Source organism: Chrysemys picta, chromosome 6 (assembly GCF_011386835.1).
Source record: "Chrysemys picta bellii isolate R12L10 chromosome 6, ASM1138683v2, whole genome shotgun sequence".
NCBI classification, from domain to species: domain Eukaryota; kingdom Metazoa; phylum Chordata; order Testudines; family Emydidae; genus Chrysemys; species Chrysemys picta.
Window position 1 is genome coordinate 5,171,882 of NC_088796.1, and position 13,912 is coordinate 5,185,793.

At 44.1% G+C, this 13,912-nt stretch overlaps 2 protein-coding genes across 4 annotated transcripts in view; one reads left to right on the forward strand and one right to left on the reverse strand.

Annotated features, from left to right (window-relative positions):
* The window catches only part of KIF24 (kinesin family member 24), a 38,803-nt gene that overhangs the window by 21,426 nt on the left and 3,465 nt on the right, over positions 1–13,912 (forward strand). For both annotated transcript variants that reach the window (XM_024103656.3, XM_024103657.3), the window contains exons 8-12: positions 606–711; positions 3,717–3,788; positions 4,876–4,985; positions 6,015–8,501; positions 10,275–10,368. In XM_024103656.3, the coding sequence (XP_023959424.2) occupies positions 606–711; positions 3,717–3,788; positions 4,876–4,985; positions 6,015–8,501; positions 10,275–10,368 (2,869 nt within the window). The remainder of the gene's footprint in view (positions 1–605; positions 712–3,716; positions 3,789–4,875; positions 4,986–6,014; positions 8,502–10,274; positions 10,369–13,912) is intronic.
* Positions 1–13,912, reverse strand: part of UBAP1 (ubiquitin associated protein 1) — a 99,093-nt gene that overhangs the window by 19,148 nt on the left and 66,033 nt on the right. The window lies entirely within an intron of this gene.

Sequence of the window (13,912 nt, forward strand, 5' to 3'; positions counted from 1 at the left end):
TGGAAGAAGAGGAAGAGAGAGGGAGAAATTACAGATCGGTAGAATAGCTAACAGCCAAAGAGGAAAGTTAGGGAAGACTATGAGAACAAATGGAGATCTTGGGGGAAGAAAGACCAGCAGGAACATAGCTCTGAAACCATCTGACAATTCAGTGCAACAGTTACTTCCCTTTAATTTGCTTTATAAACTGCACTGCATTTCTATCTGATTAGGACAGACAACACTCGAATGAAACATCTGTCTTAGCTGGAAGGAGACCCAAAAAGTTATTCTTTTTTAAGTAATCTGTGTTCTCTCTCAAATTACTGGCATTGTGATCATCTAGAGATGAGAACTGAAATAGCTGTTCCATTAAACCGTGGAGCACTCTCATCACAAGTAATTAGACTTCCTGTTATGACTGTTTGTTACAGTGCCAGAATGCTCTGACTCTGTTCCAGTAGCGACTGGTATTTCATTACTGTGATGCCTCTGAGACGCTTGCAGTGGGTATTTCACCCTGTTTCATGGTAGTAATGTTTCATCTTTCTACTGATGGTATCGTGTGTTGCTGCTGTCGGCTTAAAAAAAGAAGCTAAAGTAAAAGCATCTTTTGTTTTTTCTAGGATCTCTTTCATTGACTTGGCTGGCAGCGAGAGGGCAGCTGATGCCAGAGACTCAGACAAACAAACAAAAATGGAAGGAGCAGAAATAAACCAAAGCCTTTTAGCTGTAGGTTACTCACGTTTGTAGGAAAGATTTTTGTAATTGTTCTTTAGGTTGGTTCTTAGACTGACAGTAAACAAGGAAGTAACATGTGGATGGATCCCAGTGGAAAATACACAGTGCTAAATGCTGACAATTAAATTGCTCTCTAGTCATTAATCAGATTAGAAGAAAAAGACTTGGTGAGGAAAAACAACTTTTTAAATATATTCCTACAGCCAGATATAATCATAGCACTGAAAAGTCAGATATTTTATAGTAAGTCCATGCCATATTTTCTATAGTAAATTCAGGTTCTCTTTTTCTGTGAGGCTTAATGCAAGTTTGTGAAAACATTAAGATCCACTACTGAAAGGCCCTCTAGAATTGGAGAGTATTTATTATTATTATGATGATAATCTCAACTCTAATTTTGTGCATATAAACACATTCTAATGTTCCAACCATTTGTTCTGGGGTCACTGTCCATTTAGTATACCACAAAAAACTGTTACAGGACACAGAAATCAGGCAATTTAGATCCAGGGTTCCTACAACAACCTTATCTCCATCCACTTGAGTCATATACGCAGGTAAATATTTTACATTTCACACTGCTGTGTGATTTTTATGTGGTGGAACCTATTGTAATATTTGTGTACAACACCTTTATTTGTTATCAGAATGCAAAATTATGCCTCTGAAAAGTGGGAGGAAAACCATTCCCCGATTGCCTCTGTTCTCATACAGTAGAATCTCAGAGTTACAAACTGACCAGTCAACCACATACCTCATTTGGAACCAGAAGTACACAATCAGGCAGCAGCAGAGACAAAAGAAAGGAAAAAAAGCAAATACAGTGCAGTACTGTGTTAAACATAAACTACTAAAAAGAATAAAAGGAAAGCAGCATTTTCCTTCTCCATAATAAAGTTTCAAAGCTGTGTTAAGTCAATGTTCAGTTGTAAACTTTTGAAAGATCAACCATAATGTTTTGAACAGAGTTACGAACAGTCTCCATTCCCGAGGGGTTCGTAACTCTTAGGTTCCACTGTAATTCCAAAAAATCTGGATGAATTTTTATCATACATTCCAGAAAATTTCCCTTCGGGCCGGGGAAAAAGCATGAGACTTTTCATGCTGAAGGGAAATATTATGAAGACATTTATAAGCTCATTGAAACAAGTGTTTAAGGAGAGAGAGTCAACTTGATATTAGTGAGTTTATGAGTTTAAAGTATTTTCCTGTTAAAAGGAGTAAAGCCCGCTCATGAGTCTCCCTACCAACTTTTGTTGTTTTAGAGTTGAAATTTTTTTTTCACTTCTTGCTGTGTGAATAACCCACACAAATTAGAGGAAATTGACTATGCAAGACAGAATGAAACTGACTAAAGGTGCATTACAAAGTAATTTGTGAATAAATTGAAAAGAGAAACTTTTTCTTCTCTAATCTCCCCTCAAGGTGCGATCACAGGGGTCTACCATTGAACCCTGCCCCAAGCAGAGTTTTTACCCCAAAAAGGGAGAAATACCATAGAATTTTAAGAGTAATTCACCATTGGAACAACTTACCTAGGGTTGTGGCAGATTCTCCATCACTTGAACTCTTTAAATCAAGGTGGATATCTTTTCAAAAGATCTGCTATAGCTCAAACAAGTTTATGGGCTCAGTGCAAAAATTATTGGATGAGGTTCTCTGGCCTATGTTGTTAGTAGTTCAGACTAGATGATCATAATGGTCACTTTGGGCTTTAAAATCTATGACATTCACTAGAGACTTTGTTGCTATTGATTTCATGTGGAAGGTGCTCAGATACTTATTATGGTCAGCAGTATAAAACCCTAAAATGGAGAGAGAATCTCTTTCAGTTAGAGTCCTCTTAGGTATAATTTCTAACAATAATTAAAATACATTCAGAAAAAAATGTGATTTGAAGTGGATGGTGTCTCATTAAGAATGCAAAGTCTGTCTCAAGCTAGAGTTACTACCACAGTGCTGTAATCTAGCTCAAGATATTTTCTCCTCTCACTGCTAGTACTCTACTCTCACTAGTAATGGCTTGCCTCAATGAGCCCACAGTCCATTTCCTCCACCGTAGAAAGTATCAGAGTCTGCTATGGATTGTGACACACTTCTACTTGTGCTGGTGAAGACACATGGTAAAAAGAGAGGGACATTTGAAAATGTCAGTCTTTTAATAGGCACCGAATAAATCAAGAGGCAGATGTTTCTCCAAGATAACGTGCTGTTCTTGCCGATAATTATTAACAAGATAACGTGCTGTTCTTGCTGATAATTATTAACAAGAAAATAGATCATGGGTATCCCTTTCAGGAAGGTACACTTGCATTTAGCTGCTCAAGTCCCATTAATCTTAATGGGAGTTCTATAGCTAAACCCCCACTCTCTGTGTTGAAAGTGTAGCCCTGATGTTTTGTGTGTGTTCATTATTAATCTGTCAAAGGGACTCTTTTGTTATGGGATGGTGAAATAGTCACTCAAGCTTTAAGACTGCAAGTGTTATTGTGCACATGTTTAACTGTGGGTCTCCAGAAGCTGGCAGCCTTCCCCACTCCTTAGTGTAAGGACGCGTAGTCTAAGGGTATGTCTTCACTACCCGCCGTATCGGTGGGTAGCAATCGATTTATCCGGGATCGATATATCGCGTCTCGTTAAGACATGATATATCGATCCCCGAACGCGCTCACCGTCGACTCCGGAACTCCACCAGAGCGAGCGGCGGTAGCGCAGTCGACGGGGGAGCCGCGGCCGTCGATCCCGCGCCATGTGGACCCCAGGTAATTCGATCCAAGATACTTTGACTTCAGCTACGCTATTCGCGTAGCTGAAGTTGAGTACCTTGGATCGATCTCTCACCCCCCCCCCCCCAGTGTAGACCAGCCCTAAGGATATAAGGGTGATAGGCACTATTGCCAGATAGGGGAAATAGTGACCTCATAGTTTTGGGTGCAGGTTCAATCTCTCCTTTTTGTTGCGTGACTGATACATTTTGTTCTCTCTCTCCTTTTTAGTTAAAGGAATGTATTCGGGCTCTGGATCAGGAACATGCTCATACTCCTTTCCGGCAAAGCAAATTAACTCAGGTAAAACCAAAACCAAAGCCAGTGATTGACACTGCACTGAACAGAGTTGAAATGATAGTAATAAAATGAAACAAGCTGTAATTTGGTGACTGTATATTGCAGGGGTCGGCAACCTTTCATAAGTGATGTGCCAAGTCTTCATTTATTCACTCTAATTTAAGGTTTTGCGTGCCAGTAATACATTTTAACATTTTTAGAAGGTCTCTTTCTATAAGTCTATAATATAGAACTGAACTATTGTTGTACATAAAGTAAATAAGGTTTTTTAAATATTTAAGAAACTTCATTTAAAATTAAATTAAAATGCAGAGCCCCCCGGACCAGTGGCCAGGACCCGGGCAGTGTGAGTGCCACTGAAAATCAGCTTGCGTGCTGCCTTTGGCACGCGTGCCATAGATTGCCTATCCCTGGTATATTGTTAACCCCTTGGAGACTGAACACTTGCATAGCTTCCCAAGCATGCATTCTGATCATAGAGGAAACATCAGCATTCATAGCAGGGCTTTGGAGCTGTGCTCTGGCTCCGCTCCAGCTCCAGGCAAAAACCTGCAACTCCACTGCTCCGGAGCTGCTCCACGCTCCAGCTCCAGGCTCTGCTCCAAAGCCCTGATTCATAGGGTTAATGCCAGTTACTCCCCGGGGAATGATGTGGTGGAGAGTTCACTAAACTCCAGGATAACATTATTTTATTCCTGTGTGAAGTTCTATATGGAGAATCTTGTAGGCCAATTGTTCTGAGATGTTCATATGGTGGACAACCACTTAAAGAGAGAGTCTTGTGATTACATTCTTTGTGGTACTATCATGCAAGCTTTAATTAGTATTGGGTTACTCTAATTATAACATATGCTTTATTCTCCCAAACACACCACCACTTTTGGGGTGCCCAGTAAGAAAATGGGCTTGTTTAAAGGACAGATTCAACACTTGAATTCATTTTAAATCTTACATGAAAAATCGCAACAGAGTCAAGTTGTTTAGGTGGGAGAAGAGAGGAACACTTGGTTCTAAACTGTAAACTGGATTGTTTAAAATAAATACACTAGTTGCTAAGAATCTTAAGCTATATTTTCCCTCCTCCTCCAAGGTACTAAAAGATTCTTTCATTGGAAATTCTAAGACGTGTATGATAGCTAATGTGTCACCTAGCCACATAGCTACGGAACACACCCTGAACACGTTACGATATGCTGACAGGTAGGTGACTTAAATTTTCCATGTTGAGAGTCAAAAAGGTTTGTAATGGTTTGGGATGAAAATATTTAGATTGCATCAACTGGTGAGTTCATAGGGCAAAGAGCAAAAAATGCAACTTACAGTGCACAAACAGTCTTCATCTGCTACACTATTATATTGGGGCACTTAATTCTCTGGGTCTTTTAAATTCTTCTTTCAGATGATACATAATTTAGGTCCTAACAGCTTGTACTGATTCAAATCTCATGGTACTCCTCATAACATAACCCCAACCTCCTTGACAAACTCTAGTGTTATTTGTATTATGGTACTTCCCAGAATATGTTAAATGCTGTCCATACCCAGAGGAAGATGGATTGTGAACTCTTCAGGGCAAGGACTCAGAACAAAAGCAACACAGAAAAGGGTGGAGGAGAAAGATAAAAAATACAATCAAAAATGTTCTTGAGATCAGCTTGCACCAAAAGCCATGTTGTTAGTTCATTAATTTCCTATAGACATCAAGATGGACGTGGGTCTTGAGGAGGGATTTGGAGGAGAGGAGAAGTAGATACAATTTCCTTCAGTTTAAACTGGTCAGAGGTATTCTTCACTTCCTAATTTAAACTGTTGTGTACTGTTATTGTTCCCTATTGAAACAGCTGCTGCAAACCTCCATAGAAGTAACTGCATTTCTGTAGCAGATGATCTGATGCCTCCATGGATTAGCCAATGATTAAAATCCAAATTGTGACATTGAAGTCAATATTTAATGTACCAAAGTATTAGTTTGCTCTAATGAGATTGTAAATTACCCCTCTACCTCGATATAACGCTGTCCTCGGGAGCCAAAAAATCTTACCACATTATAGGTGAAACCACGTTATATCGAACTTGCTTTGATCCACCGGAGTGCACAGCCCCGCCCGCCCCGGAGCACTGCTTTACCGCGTTTATATCCGAATTTGTGTTCTATTGGGTCGCATTATATCGAGGCAGAGGTGTATTTGAAAGCATTTAATTTTTCTAATGCACAATCCTTATTTACAGGGTAAAAGAACTGAAGAAAGGGATTAAATGTTGTACCCCTGTCACAAACAGACGTCGGATAGCTGGAAATGTATCTCCAAAACGTATCCAAAACTCTCCTTCCACGCATGTGGGAGATAAGAGCTCTCCAAAGAAAGTAAAACTAGGACTCCATCATCCTTTAAGTTCTTTGAGAATAAAGGCATCCCCTTCAGTGTTCCATCCAACCAATGTCCCTTTTTCCTCTACCCCAAAAGGAGCCAAGGGTCATGCCCACAAAGGAAATCCGAGCTCACCCTGGCTCAATCACACCAGTCCCATTAAAGGAATGCTAAAGATAGGGCATCATCCCATGAAGAAAAAGATTGACGATCTGACACTGCCATCTGAGAAGCATCATACTGCAAAAGATTGTGTGGCCGCTACAGCTGCAGTCCCAGAGACAAGAGAGAGTGGGCAAGGAGATCATTGTATTCGAGATAAACAGCTTGTCAGATGCCTGAAAGTACAGACCGTGCAACCTGTACAAAAACAGCTCATTTCCAGAAACGGCTTTTCCTTTGGAGATGGAAATCCCCCATCAGACAGCAGTCAGCGCTCTGCAAATGTTTTCACCAAACAGTGCATTGAAACCTGGGCAAATCTCCCTCCACATCAGAAAGAAAGGGAACAACATTTGCGCCTTTACCACCAGCAGTTTCAGCAGCCACCTATTCTACAGCAGAAGTTGAACTATCAACCACTTGAGAGGTTTTTAGCCCAATACAAGCCCCAGGAAATTAGAGTTAAACAAGACCGGAGCCTTCCTGCCACGGACTCCCAATGCAAAGAGGGGATGCTGCTGGAAGACCTGGACGACAGTGATTTTAGTGAAGACTCTTTCTCACCTATATCCAACCAAAGGAAAGTTAAAAGAAACACCAGTGAGAGCAGCCAACTTTCATTTTTCCTTCATCAGAGAGAACAAGAAAGTGAGGAGGAGAAAGGCCGAGAGAGACAGGGTTTATTTTTCGAACATGCAACACATACACAAGAGCATGAACTTAATGACAGCTGGGACTATGGGAAGGGCTTTGCATTTCCAGAACCGGGGGAGCCCATTATAGATGGAGAAAGTAGCAAGACTCAGTCTGACTGGAGCACAGAGGATGACTTCACTATTGATTCTTCTGTGAACAATAATACTGCAGAAAAACCTTATTGCTTGCGGGAAGAACTTGTCAGTACCTGGAAAAACAGCAAAGATTTACCCCCTGATCACAAACAATACAAATCCGAATACAGACATCTAGTTTATCCCGGTGAAAGCTCCTCATTCCCAGAAAAGGGGACACAAAGTTCACATGTTCCCCACGTACTGGATTCAGGGACTACAAAATGCAACAAGAGCAGTCTTCCACGTGCACAAAGGGAAGAATCCATCAAAGACGGACAAGCTCCAGTTGCAGGAAACTTAGAAGGGAAGAAACTAAAAAATGGAACTAGCCCCTGTGGAGCTTTTAATACTTCATCAGAATTCACTTCTGAGCTGATGGCCCCTCTGACAATGTCTCTCCTTGACAGTGAGGAGGCAGCTGATCAAGAGAACATCCTTTCTGATCAGGAAAAGGCTCTCCAAGTGAAACAGATGTTGAAAAGAAAAACCTGTAGCCCCAGCAAAAGATTAGAGGGAGAGGCCAGGCAGTTTCCTAGAAATAAAGCCTCACCAACGGGCAGCATGCCAGAGCTGGGTGAACAAATGTACCACGGTGAAAAGAAGTCCACTCTGCAGCACTCCCCACAAACTGAGAACAAGCGGCTCTCCCAGTCCTGTCGTGATGCAAAGCCTTCTTGTAGCCTTGGAGGTTCATCTCCATGGAACACCCATCAGAGTTCTATTAATGGTTTATCTGTCCGAGATGAAGACTTGACAGAAGCATCAGCATCCGTGAGAGTCAAAAACCCTTGTGGAGAGAATGAAGATGAATTGTTGCTTCGTAACTTAAAGTGCAGAGAATACCTGGATAACAGCAGGCAGTATGATGCTGATACTGAGAATACCACTGGTAGCCTGTTGAGCGGCCCAGAAAAATCTAGCATGGGTAAAGGACCCAATGCTGGGCCCACGTCTCAGACTGTACATGCTGATTTGCCTGAAAAGGGTTATTTTTCATGTGCACCATCCATTCTGAATGCAGGAAGAGTGGAGTGTACAACTTCATCCCCCTCCAGAGAAAGCAGCCCACCGCAGTCCAGATCAGAATTCAGGAGCAAGGACTTGAACCATGCTGAAGATACATTCAAGTTGTCATTCAGTGGTGAGGAAATAGGGCTGCTTAAGAATAAACTGATGCAAAGTATTTTTACACAAGACTGTTTTGATGCTGCAGAACAGGATTCAAGCTCCGTTACCAAAGAGATCAGATCATTAGCAAATCAAAACACTCGCCCAAATCCATCCATCATTAGCGCCCAGATTGATACGTCAGAAACATCAAACCGGCACAGAGAAGCCCTGGGAAAGGCACAGTAAGTTTGTATCTACTACACTATCTTCTGTTGTGTGAACTAGAGACACTGAACAAACACATTGTACGTTTGCTTAAATGTTTTATATAGTGCTATGTGTACTATACAAACACACACACACACGAGCACACTTGTTTGGAGTCCGATATATAGAGAAGTTGTTAGATAACTACTGCATCCCTACAGAAACAAATATGAAACAGCCACTCCAGTTAACCGGATAGTGAAATCAGACACCTACAGTCAAGTTAGTAAAAGCGAGACCTGGAGCGGGCAAACTTTTTGGCCTGAGGGCCACATGGGGTTTCTGAAATTGTATGGAGGTCTGGTTAAGGGAGGCTGTACCTCCCCAAACAGCCAGGCATGGCCCGGCCCCCTCATACCTCCCCCCCCCCCCCCCGGGACCCCTGCCCCATCCACCACCCCCAGACCCCCACTGCCCCATCCAACCCCCCTCTCATTCCTGACTGAACCCCTGCCCTATCCAACCACCCCTTCTCCCTGACTGCCCCCAGAACCCCTGCCCGACTACCCCCCGCAGCTGCATCCAACCCCCCCTCTCCTTCCTGTCTGCCCCCCCGGGACTCCTCCCCCCATTCAACCCCCCTGTTCCCTGCCCTCTGACCGCCCCGACCCCTATCCACACCCCCACCCCCTGACCACCACCCCGAACTCCCCTGCCCTCCATCCAACCCCCCTTGCTCCCTGCCCCCTTACCATGCTGCCTGGAGCACTGGTGACTGGCGGCACTACAGCCGCGCCGCCCAGAGCACCAGGACAGGCAGCCGCATTGCCTGGCTGGAGCCAGCCACGCCACCGCGCAGCACAGAGATCGGGTCAGGCTGTAGCCCCGCCGCCCAGAGCATTAAGCTGGCGGCGCAGTGAGCTGAAGTGGTGGGGGAGGGGGAACAGCTCCTGCGCCAGGAGCTCAGGGACCGGGCAGAAGAGTCCCGCAGTCCGGATGTGGCGCATGGGCCGTAGTTTGCCCACCTCTGAGCTAGACGTTGCCCTCCCATTATCTAACAGCCATGGATCCAGATGAACTGGCTGTGACCCAACCCATTTCAGACAGAAGCAGTGCTTGCTAGCAGAGAGAAGCACCTAGAGGAATTAATAGAGGTGTCTGCACTGTGTCTTGAAGGTCATGTGCCTGACTTTCACCAGCATGGTTCACAGTCAGTCCTACTGGGCAGCATTTTTGCTCCTGGATTCCAGCTGGTAAGAGGCATTATGGGCCACTGTGCCATCAATGACCAGCCAAGAAGCTGTGGGCCACTCCCTGCTTAGTCATCCATGGCTAGACTACTGCAATCCACTGTCCTTGGGGCTCAGACCTGTGCAGACGGTAGCTGCTCAACCTTCTTCGGGGTGTGGGCCAGCATAAATACATAGCTTCTGTGCTAAGGTCTCTGCACTGGCTTCTTGCTTACTTCTAGACTCAGTTCCAGGTGTTGAAGACTCTTCTTTTCTTGTACCCCATCATCACAGCAAAGACCAGCTGAGAAGTGCTTGCAGCTGAAGCCTGTTCAAATACCCCAGGCCAGCTCTTCAGCTGATGTAAATTGGCATAGGCCACTGAAGTCAATGGAGTGACATCAGTGTGCACGACATGAAGGTCTTGCCTGAATATGTTCAGTGGCAGGGCTTTCCCAGCTGAAGCCCTCCATCTGTGGAATTTCCTCTCCTTAGAAGTTTGTCAGAGCCCACTAACAATAGTTACAGGTGGAACGGGGAGCGACGTAACCATCGTTATTTTTTTGTTATGTTAATTAGGCAGGTTGTGATTCAAGCCCATCGAGAGCAGCTGGATGAAATGGCATCCCTGTGTTTTAAGGAAGAGACCTTGATCAATCAGATATCGGCAGCAGTAAGTGTTTGTTTCAAATGATGACTTCAGTGCTCACTGAACTTCTGTAAGGATCCTAAAGAGCATTCATCTGAATTAGTGACATCCCACCATCAATTCCTGTTCTCAGTCTCTCCCCTTTTTTGGAGCCTACCTTTATCTGATCCCCGAGTCAGATTAATAGGAGACTGCTCGGTTCCAAGACTTGTTGTGGTTTGGCTGATCTCCACTCTGCCAGTTACTTGGCTAGAGATTGAGAATGACGTGCTGACGACGAACAGTTTAATTTAAAACATCTTTTTCTTATTTCACACCAGTCTCCAGGGATATCACAGCATTCACGTCCCCCATGAAGCTTTTGTCACTGCAGTGTGGGTTAAATAACAGTCAGTAGTACAGAAACATGATGTCTCCCTGTACATAGACGTTAGTAAAATGTCCTCACACATCAGTCTCTCATTTGGGATTCTCTTACCTGTCCCACCACAGATCTGTTGATTCCTAGCCAGCAAGGCCTCGCTCTCCCAGTTCTTTCTACTGTGCCCTGCTCCATCACCGCAGCTCTGGCTTGCTTCCCTCAGTCACATTACGGATTTCTTAGGACAGTGGCTCTCAACCAGAGGCACATGTGCCCCTGGGGGTATGAAGAGATCTTCTGGGGGTACATCAACTCATCTAGATAGTTGCCTAGTTTTACAACAGACTACATAAAAAGCATTAGTGAAGTCCGTACAAACTAATATTTCATACAGACAATGACTTGTTTATACTGCTCTATAGACTAGACACTGAAATGTAAGTACAATATTTATATTCCAATTGATTTATAATTATATGGTAAAAATGAGAAAGTAATCAATTTTCCAGTAATATTGTGCTGTGACACTTTGGTATGTTTGTCTGATTTTGTTAGCAAGTAGCTTTTAAGGGAGGTGAAACTTGGGGGTGTGCAAGACAGATCAGACTCCTGAAAGGGATACAGTAGTCTGGAAAGGTTGAGAGCCACTGCCTTAGAATATTCTTGTCACAGTTCAGGGCAATTGCCCCTGTATTCCCCCTTTAAGGTCCAGGCAGGGTTCCTACTCCAGGCTCCTCTCCTATCCCCTCTCTGGGGTGGAGATCCATGTGTCTCTCCCTCCTGATCAGGGTACTTCCAGGCTGCACAGTTCCCAGACTATGTTGTGATATCCCCAGCAAAAGACAGACTATCCAAGCAGGCCTGCTTCACTTCTCTCCTCAGAGAGAGTTAACAGTGTAATTGACCACAGGTAAGTTACCACCCAGCTCATTCTACAAAAACACATTGATCCTTAGGGTAAAAGCATTACAGAGAAAAGATATTAAAACAATAAAAGAACCTGTGTGTATGCTAATAAGCTTACCAGAGCTCACCCCGGCTGCAACCAGGACTCAAGGTGGTGATCAGTCCTTCAAGCTCCACCCAGGGGGTTTTCTGTGGTCACATGTTCATAACAGCTTTCGCTCAGAACAAGCACACTCATTAGTAAGTCAGTTACTCCTTTACACAGTTTGTCTTTGAACTTCCCTAATGTAACAGGTGAGCAGCAGGCAACCCCCCCCCCCCCCGCCCCTCCGAAGCTTCAGAGGTTGAGTCCGTAGGGGGAAGTCTGCAATCCCCTCCTCCTAAGTAGTTCCTAGGAATTCCACTTCTCAGAGATTGTCCCAAAAGATCAGTCATGTCTGCTACGTTGTTCAGCATAGTCTTTTGAAGCTCACAACACTTCCCAGAGATTGCATGACTCTCTTGTCTTCCTCCTAAAGAAGTTCCATACAGTCCCACAATAATCCATACTCCTTTGCATTTGTAATACAATGAACTCCAAAAATACTTAACTTAATTCAATAAGGTGTAACTTAATTCAGTCAGTTTTGTCCAGGATATCACAGGAAATTGGATAACTGTCACAATCCGCACTTTGGGTGCCATTACCTTGTGCAGGCATCCGCACAGCCCCATGTGCATTGTTACCAGCCAGTGCTCTCGGGTTATCCTCTTCTATTGCTTGTAAAAGCACACAGCTCTCAGCTGGTTTTGTAACAAGGCCCTCTGCTCCTCTAAACCTAGAATTGTTTTACTTTCCATGTCCCCGATCAAAGTCTTGCTGCCTTTTCAGCTCTCTGTCCGTATCACTGAAGCTACGCTCCCCTTCTGCATCACCTCTGGTCAAAGGCATTTTCATTCCAAACAGCTTCAAACTTCAAGTGTGGCTGCAGGGACTCTTGCCTGAGAGAATTCAGAATGGGAGCCACCATGTGGCAAGTCTACCAAGCTGACAGCACGGGTGCTTCTTTACTGAATAACGTATCAGGGATGTTCAGTAAGGGGCTCGACAAGCGCCATGCTAATACTCCTTTGGTTAGCCAGAGGCAGCTCTCCTTTTTTAATATTCAGTTTTTCCGCCTGAATTTCTATCATTCACTGGAAGGGACTTGGAAAATATATTCACCTGCTCCCTAAGGGCAAGTAAGAGTCTTTCCATGGCATTGGTGTGTTACCCTGAAAAACAGGTTTTGGGGTGCTCCTAGAATAGCCCACCTATTGCCCCCTTAATCTCTTTCCTTGGGCATGGGTCTTGAAGGTAGCTATGGAAGTACATGGAAGACACAGATACAGCCTTTCAATAAAATGATTGACATAGGCAGTATTCTTTCCCTAATAAAACACCAACTAATAATCCCTGATACAGTAATAATCTAGAAACACAAATCCCCTTATAACAAGTTGTAGAGCATCCAAACTGCATAACACACAGTTCAGCTGATTCTAAGTGATTGTGCTCTGTAACCAGTCGCTGACAGCAATTCTTTACATTTAAATTTACTTTGGGATTGAATCGGAGCGTCCTTACCAAAACCACAAATTCCTACCATGTGACCTAATGGACTCCGTTCAGTTCTTAGTATACAGGTATCAATATCACCAGCCCATCCCCACCACCTTCCCTTCCCCCCAAAAAATCACATGGACAGGCCCAAGTGAGGGGGACCTAAGAGTGAATGGGCTATGGAGACTCACAGTGCTGATTCCCCCCAGGTCAGGACTGAGGTGCATTGATAGGAACGGGCTTGCATTGCATCTTTCCTGTAGATTGGAGAGAAGAGGGGGGGACAGCTGAACTGGAGAATGGCAAGGGCAGAGCCCATTTCAAATGTGCTTTTCTTACTACTGTATCTGGCACCCAATCAATACCATAGTTATGTAGGACTGTTACCATCCCGACCTATGATCCAGCCCCCTTTGCCAGCACTAACTTCACTGGAAGACAGAAGTAGAGGGGGATCAGTAAATAAGCCAGTTAGCCCCAGGAGCTGGGGCCCCAAGGCTCTTGCAAAAAGAGCGGTGCTGTTTTTCAAGGTCAGGCCTTTCCCAAGAGAATATTGAGTGCTTCGATGAAAACGGAAGTAGAATGCAAAACGAACCTTTATTTACTGCTTCCGAAGAGCAGCTCTTTTCCTCACGCCTCACTCTGGGCGTGCTAGCTATTCCCCCTCCGCCCCCTCGTCCACCAGCCAGCATTAATTCTGTTGATTTGTTTTCCACTCT